Here is an 8754-nt window from a genome sequence, read left to right on the forward strand (position 1 = left end):
CCTTCAGGGGACGTCAGCTCTATAAGATTCCCGATTAATAACCGACATATAAGCCCATACAACTCCAACAGCACGTGTCACCGCCGTGGTCGTTATTGAACAAATGTCACACTTATCGCAGCTTAAGTTCACAGGCAAAAGCAAACTAGCATAACCCTGTAGTATAGGATTTATGCCTCGCAACTTAGTAAACCAGAATCTTCTGAACATCAAACCTCTACCTGTGATTTCCTGAAATAAGATGCTTGAAGCCTGTTACAGCAATGGAAGAGTTTTCATCACTGCCAGAATATACTACTACCTCTGTTTTTAAATACATAAGACATTTTGCCAGTTTAAATTGAACTGCCAAAACGTCTTACATTTAGGAAAACGCCTACACTCGTGCACAAAAGGGGGTCTGCGGATGTACTATCTTATCTGAGCAGAGGATGTACTATCTTATCTGAGCAACATAATTAGGATCTCCTGCAAAAGATATACCCAGGTAAATGTAATAAATAAAATCTAAAACTATTATTTCAGTTCTAACGAAATACGCCTACACTCGTGTCATGAAATCGATAAACTTCCTAAGAGAAGATGGAGCACATCAAATACAAACATCATTCCTAGATAGCCCGCTCAACTCTGCAAACTGATCGGTGCAGGTAATTTTCAACCTTAACAGATACAGCGGAAAAAAAAAAACATCTCCAACGCTATTCAGATGACCTCAGGGTTGCCACAAGCCATTGTTGGGCATATTACGTTGACCAGACACCTTACCCTTGCATGATGGGCAGATGAGGCCGTAATTACCAACCTGCTGTCCATCGACGGGGCCAAAATGGTGGAACTGGCTGTTGCACCATGTACATACTGCTGCGAGCATGCTCCCTCCACTAACCATCCTTGGTACCTTGAGATCCCATCCTGACTGGGCCGGAGGGCCACTTCCCGTCTGTGGTACATTCCCCAACACTAAAGTTGGCTCGGATGTCCTCCCAGAATTCTGCCTGGCCAAGCTCCCAAACTGAGAGGGTTCAGTGGAAGGTACAGGATTAGGTCTGACCACGCTCCCAAACTGAGAGGATCCAGCAGGAGGTCTAGAATTGGTTCCAGCCATGTGCCAATACTGAGAGGATTCAGCAGAATGTTTAGAATTAGGTCCGTCCATGTGCCTAAACTGAGAGGATTCGGCAGCAGGTATAGAAGGTCCAGCCATGCGCCCAAACTGAGATGATCCAGTTTGCAGATAATCAGAACTTGCCACACTCCCTAACTGAGAGGATCCAGAAGGAGAAGAATTAGGTCTGACCATGCTCCCAAACTGTGAGGATCTAGTGGGTAAATTATTATTTCTGGCCAAGCCCACAAGCTGAGGGGATCCAAATGCAGCCCATCCATAACCAGGAAATACGTGCTGCTTCTGGCCACCAAATCCAAGTTGCAACGCACACTGTTTTCATTATTACAAAAAAAAAATCAATTATCACATGGGTATTCAGCATGAAAGATCATTTCCCCAACAAAGTCCAGCACAACAAAATTTGATAACACGGAAACAAGGCAACCGAGATAACCAAAAGGCATTTTCATATTAAGCAATAGTTGTGAGAACGAGAACAAAAAGAAACAGCAAAAATAGAACTATAAAAACATGCATGGGCTTTTTGTTTGCCCCGCCAAAAAACCAATATGGAGTGATATGTATGTAGTACTCCCTCCATCCTAAAGCAATAGTTGTGAGAACGAGAACAAAAAGAAACAGCAAAAATAGAACTATAAAAACATGCATGGGCTTTTTGTTTGCCCCGCCAAAAAACCAATATGGAGTGATATGTATGTAGTACTCCCTCCATCCTAAAGCAAGTGTCGTTGATTTAGTACATAGTTGTACTAAATCAGCGACACTTATTCTAGGACGGAGGGATTATATACTTTCTTAAATCTCGATAAAATATTGAATGAGTTAGGACACATGCATACTGTACTCTATGTTATAATAAGAATTTCATGAGTGCTCATTTCGTATTTAATAATCAAACCGTCAAACACTTTGAATCATACACTTGTGCTCGAGTATTAGTTTATTTACGTTTTATTTGTATTAGAAAGGCGTTGTATAAACAATAATAATAACTAAAAAATGCAAAGAGTGTTTCCTGATTCAACTACATGCCGTATGACATATCACCAATTAATATTTGTTAATATTAAAAATCAAGTTAGAATATCAAAGAGGCATTGTTTATTAATGTATTACCAGCATGAAAAAATAGTGGTATTTATGATTCTGCATAGAACAGCAATTGCTTCACGAAATTCCCCATTCCCAAAAGTAAAATTTTATAGACATTTGAATTGGCCGGTGTAGTTTTACACCCTACATAAACTTGTAAAAGTTGTGGATTTGATTCCTTTAGCACAGTACTTAATAATCTAACCATTCTCATGGATCAATATTGAATACTCCCTCCATCCCATATTAGTTGTCACTGAAATGGATGTATCTAGACATATTTCAGTGCTAGATACATCTGTTTGAGCGACAACTAATATAGGACAGAGGGAGGACCCTTTAATTAATGCCAAGCTCAAAACAAGCTCAGCTAGGTTTAATCCCGTAATATAAATCTGGTGTGCATATCTTATCTAATTTGTCGAGATGGACCTAATCAGACCTTACATTTGGTTGAGTTATGAAAGCCTGCAAAATCATGTAAATTTTACCTAATCCAGGGTTGTGCTGAAAGGTTAAGCAAAAAAAAAAATCCTCACTCAACCATGCAAAACCGAACTCATACCAGGAGAGAAATAAGCCAACTTCAAATTCATTTGCTTTGCCTAGTATAATTATATTGCTTCTCTTGTTTTCAATGGAAGGGAACAAAGCAACTCATTTAAGTAGCGATCAAATCAATATAGATTCATTATTTTATGATTAATGCTCACCAAAAAAAATCAAACCACTTCTAGATCGTGCAAGAGTTATGAAAGCCTGCAAAATCATGTCAATTTTACCTGATCCTGGGTTGTGCTGCTCCTTGGAACATCACCAGCAGAATGAACCAAAGTGGACATGCCATCAAAATTGCTCTGCATAGGTATTAGATCGTTGATATTAGCTGCTGCAGCAAGCGGGGTGTAATTAGGAGCACTACCACTGTAATGATTCTGCATATCGTTACTTGGCTTTCCCAACACGGCATGCACAGAACCCATTGAATCATTATTATTCATGGGCCTATTTACAGAAGGACCCTCCACGTTGGCATCATTTCTATAAACAAAAGAACCATTCATGCAGTTGACATCAATTCCCTTGGTTAAGTTACTGGCTGTCAAAGTGCTTGAGTCCGGTAGTGCACAGCGGCTCAGAATGTTGGGTTTTGGGTGACTCAAGTTATTACTACACTGGGCAAGACTCCTTTCAGTGATACTACCAGTATACACATCATTATTATAGCCTTCAACAGCTTCATTACTTGCTCTGTTCTGTGTGGTATTCATTTGTTCCTTGGTATTGTATGCACGCTCTTTGTCACTGTTCTTTGCATGTGTTGAACGGGAAACAGAAGAATCCACATTAGTTGCAACATGAGAGATGGGGCATGTGTTCAAACTAGACTGGTACACCATGGTATTGTTCTTGTTGCCAAAAATGTTAGCTGCAGCATCATTACCATAACTACCACCGATGCATCTGGCAGCATTAGAGGATCCGTTAGATCCACCAAGGGAACCAGATACTTTATTATTTGAGCCAGAACAGGATGATGTAGTAGATGCACCACCATTATTATTAAAACTGCCAATGAAGCATTTTCCAGCAATGGATGATTGATTAGCCTCATTAACAGCAGTAGAAGTTTGATTGTTTGCACTAGCAATCGGGAAAGATATTGTGTCCAGGCATGAATTAAGGTTGACGTCTCTTGCTTTCACAGTATTATTGACCTCGCCACGCTTTGAAACAGGAAAGCCACGATCAACAATCTGGTCCTCGTAATGTTTAGCACTTGAGAAGCTAGAAGGTCTGAAGTCATGGCCACTTCCCGTGTGATCACTAAAATCATCAACTTCAGCAAAGCCGTTAAGCCTGCCATTTGGTTCATCATTGGATTCAGGAGCTACTTTTGGTTTTGGAACAGTTACATTGGCATAATCCATCATATCATTTCTGTATCTGCATGCACTTTGAGCATCTGTAACAGGAGGAACCTCTACCTGTCTACACCAAGCTTCACTACGCCTATTGAAACTACCGGAACAATTTGTGTTAAAAAGATCTATAACTTTTGAGTTATCACCCCCTTGTCCTTTTGAATAACTCTGATGCTGAGAACATGCTTCGCCTGCAGTCTTGCCCTTTTGTTCAGTTGGTTCAGTAAGCTCCTGAGGGGTAAATTGTAACTCTTCCAAGAAGTTGTTAACTGCCTGTCCTGATGAGATCTTATCAAAGAAAGCTTCAGGAGTAAGCCCCTCATGCCTTGCATGGGCTCCAACATGGCCAAAGTACCGTGATTGCTCCTGAAAGGTCTTGTGACATACAGGGCATTCAAATTTCCCATCTTTACCAACTTTTGGTTCACCAAATTTGCTACTCTTTCTGCGCCTCTTAGCTTTCTTTTCATGAAATAACAGCTGGTGCTGCACATAGGCACTTTGATTGTGCAAAGTTAAATTGCAATTCTGGCACTTATAAGTATTTGCTGGATTTGTATTTCCTTCTACCGTATCCTTTGAATTGCAGGAACGGCTGGAAAAGGTGACAGAAGTAACTGGCAATACATTTAGGTTATCCACACTTGAACCAATTTGATGTTGAAACCCTACAGCCTGTGAAACACATAAATTAAACAAGGAAAATTCAGGTACAAAATAAAATGGCATACACTATAAACTTACATCATCTTCACCATCGTCATCACTCAAGGCATGTTGTCTGGTGCTGTTATACTGAATAGGAACTGTTACGGCCGCCGGATACCCAAGAAGTGACATAAGATACACAGAAACTTCTTTACAAGTACGAAACTGATGTCCCCTTGGGCTGGAAAGTATGATTTGTAGGCTTAGCTACACTGGATAATAATATACAAGAAAGAATACATGGAAAGCAAAATTGTCCTGGTCAGGCGGTAATGGCAAAAGCATTAACAATGCATGGTAGATAAAGCAAAGCATATTGCTGAAATTCTCTTATCTCAACTAGACTTCCAGGCAACAAATATCAAAAATGTGAGAGCCAGCAGCGCAGCTATTGGACATTGATTCCTACCAACAAAAGGACAAATAGCCTTAAACAGAAAAGTAATTCTTGACAATTTCCAGAATTAAACAACTTAATGATGAGGAATAATTTTCATAGTATAAAGCAAAACCATCATTAAGAATAAAGAATGGTAGTATATATCCGAATACATATGGCACAGTATCTTGGTAATATTTAACTGATTGGAATGCTCAAGTTTCCGGTGCTACTTCAACCAGAAGCATAACAAATAGAAGGTAGTCTCTCTGTTGCAAAATGTAAGGCACCAATAAAATGAGGGCTATGTCAATATGACACAAAAATCATGTCAATGGATTCTTATTCAAAAGCATTTACCAATGATATCACTTTTTGTCACATAATTCGCATTGTGTTTGTCAATTGCTGGTCAGATTTAAATCTCGGAATGCATGGACATCTTACATTTTGGAACAGAGGGGGTACCATATATAGAACTGTGTGTTAAAGCCCTTATAACACCATATATAGAACTATGTGAAAGAATATTACCCCTTTATGCTTTACCTAAGAATATAGTGATAAATTACTGCCATAACAAGCATCAACACAAACTAGTCAGATGGTACCGCTGCAACGTGCATAGTATGCTACTATGCATGCATCGAAGGGTGAAGGATATATCAAAGAAGTGTGCAAATCAAAAGAACATATTTAATAGGCTTAAACTGTTAGTGATTGTATTTTGAAAGCTGAAACAACATCAGTGAATGCTGCTCAATGCTCATAAACCATGACAAATCACCAGTGTTTTCTGCAAACAAGAAAACTGAGGATTATGATTTAACTAGAATCTCAGTGTGTTCCTTTGGGACCATTTATTTGCTAGGTGCTTGTGAACAACATTAAGTATTAGCATTTAAAACCCATTCCTAAAATGTACACACAAACCCAAACCATCGTACATCTATGCTATCATATATACACTGCAGGAATAATCCAGATTGTTACACAATATAAGTTATGATTGCATTCCCTCTGTCGATGCCACCACTACAGAGTTAGCATCATTTATAGGAAATTTGACAAGGCAAAGCAGCAAACCTCACGTAACGGATGCAATGCACCCAGGCATGGCGCCCCTTCCGCTTGAGCCCGAGCTGCAGCTTCCACCCGGTAGGGAGGTGATCCCCAAAGAAGGCTGCGTCCACAAACTTCCTCCGCCGCCTCTGACTCACCCACTGTCCTTCGAGGCAATTGATGAAGTCCATTAGCTCCGCCTCCGACATAAGCCCGGCTGTTTGCCTCCGTAACTCTACGCCGTATGGGTCGACGAGCCCAGCGAGCCTCACAAGATCAACGGAAACCCCCTTGGAGTTTGTAGTCTCCCGGTCGGGGTCGGGAGACGATAGGGCTAGGGTTTCGGGTGGAGGCGGGGTCGAGGGCGGGCAGGAGGGGTTTTCACGGGCGAAGAGACGGCGGAGATGGTAGGCGACGAGGTGGTTCTCGGGGTTGTTGCCTGCTGACGGCGTGATGGAGGAAGGGGAGGTGGGGAGGGAGGAGGAGGCGGCTGCCGCGAAGCGGAGTCGGGAGAAAGTCTGCTTACGGGACCCCGCGCTCTCGTTAAACACAGCACGGTCGATCTTGAGAGGCGGGAGCGGGTCGGCGTCGGGGCAGCTCCGCGGAGCGACTGCGTGGAGGGACGCGGCGGCGAGGGCGTCCAGGTCAGACTGCGCGAGCACGCGGAGGTCCACCACGGGGAGAACCTCTGAAGCCATTAGCACCGTCGCGACACGGCGGCGGCGCGCTCGGGCGGGAGGACGCGGCAGGCTGCCGGGGCGGCGGAGGTGCCCTGATCCGAGCGTGCCGTTCTTCGAGGAGACGGGCGGGGGATTAGGCAGTTGAGGGCTTCTTCGGCAACTCTCCCCGGCCGTCAACTCCCAGCTCCCCTCCACCAAATCTCCTAAATAAAAACACTCCCATGGAAAGGGGGCCTCCTGGCGACGGGGCTGTGGGCTTCATAACCGGGCCCACATTTTTTTTTTTTGAAAACGGTGGTTTTGACTCTTGGATCTATTCACAACTAGACAATTCCCCACGCGTTGCTGCGGAAATATATGGTAAAAAATAAACATTGAATATTATGTAACTTTGATGATCAAGGTACTCTTCAGGTCGCATGGAATAATGTTATGTGTTGGGGAAGGAGGGGAATTTACTTTTAACTCTCATGTATTCAGTTCTACATGAAAATGTCAACAATCTGAGTTCTCCATCAATCTAAGTTCGGAAGTACATTATCAAAGATTTCACTCTTCCATATCTATAATACCTAAATAATTCATCCCCACTATTTTATTTCTCTTGACATGCAGCCTATCCACATCATCAAGTAGGCCCCACATATGAAGTCACTTTTTTTTCTTTATATAATCTTCTTATAATAATTTCTACCACGCTGCATTGCACGTAATGTACCTGGAAGACAAAATGAGGGCATGTCCATCTTCTTTCATCCATTATGCCATAGTAGGCCTTTCGTCTCTCACCTGGGCCCTCTGCTTTGTGTCCATATAACACGAGTGTGTTGTTTCCTCTCGACTCCTCGAGTATCAACCCATCGATCCCTCTCTCCATCGAGAGAGAAAAAAACCAATCCCTTGCGTGAAGGGTGTGGCGGCTGGGAGGCGATCCCCGCTTTGGGTGTCTGCCTGTACGCTCGGATCCGATGACTCTTTGCCTCCAGCACGAACGTCGGTCCGCCCTGCTTCCCACTACTCTCAAGTTCCTGCACGACCGTCGGTCCCCCTCACCTTCGATGGCACTCGGGCTTCGGCATGACCACCGATCTCCCTCCCCTCCGGCGGCTCTCCGGGATTATCTCAAGCAGCGGTCCCGTTGTTGTGGGCTCCTCCGGCTATGGCTGTTGGTCCTCTTGCCTACGGCGGCTCGGACACGGTGCTGATTTGCCTTTCGTCCTCCCCTAAATATTGTTTTCATTCCAACAAATTAGCTCCAGCGCCACTGGGGAGGTTGGTTCCACCAGGATTACTGAGTTGGCTCCCTTTTCGATCGGGACGGTCGGGAAGGAACGATGTGGTGGTAACTACTGACTTAATTTTTAATCTGCAAACTTGCAGTTCCACATTCTATCTAATGTAGATGGAGGTGCAGAAGATGGTGTTCATTTTTGCTCAATTGGTGTTGATGTAGTATGTCCCAACCCTCAATGGTTGTTGCTGTTGTGTATGAAGATACGGGCTCACCTCTCAAGCACCCACACTGCCTTTACTGAATCACAATTGATGTAAGCATGCACACTATGCACTGGCCTTGCTTGAAATCTCTGGCGTCAATCTGTGTGCAGGGCAGGTGCCTTTTCTCTACATGTGAGTTTTCTTTACTCCATTTATTATTCCATATGTATGCATCCCACGTAATTAATCTTGCAAACAAGGCAGGGCCTACAATCAACAACACTGAGTTCTGCCGACCTCCATGCTTTGTGTTTATATAATTTAGCAACTGAATTGTGA

At 43.1% G+C, this 8754-nt stretch overlaps 1 protein-coding gene across 1 annotated transcript; it reads right to left on the minus strand.

Moving 5' to 3' along the window:
• Positions 1-492: 492 nt before the first annotated feature.
• On the minus strand, positions 493-7156 carry LOC119327444. Its single transcript, XM_037600552.1, has 4 exons — positions 6323-7156; positions 4894-5038; positions 3007-4824; positions 493-1441 (listed from the first exon to the last, which is right to left on the minus strand). Exons 1-4 carry the CDS (start codon positions 6994-6996, stop codon positions 716-718), a joined length of 3363 nt encoding a protein of 1120 aa, XP_037456449.1. The 5' UTR covers positions 6997-7156; the 3' UTR covers positions 493-715.
• Between the last annotated feature and the right edge of the window lie 1598 nt (positions 7157-8754).

Source organism: Triticum dicoccoides, chromosome 7A (assembly GCF_002162155.2).
Source record: "Triticum dicoccoides isolate Atlit2015 ecotype Zavitan chromosome 7A, WEW_v2.0, whole genome shotgun sequence".
Taxonomy (NCBI): Eukaryota; Viridiplantae; Streptophyta; class Magnoliopsida; order Poales; family Poaceae; genus Triticum; species Triticum dicoccoides.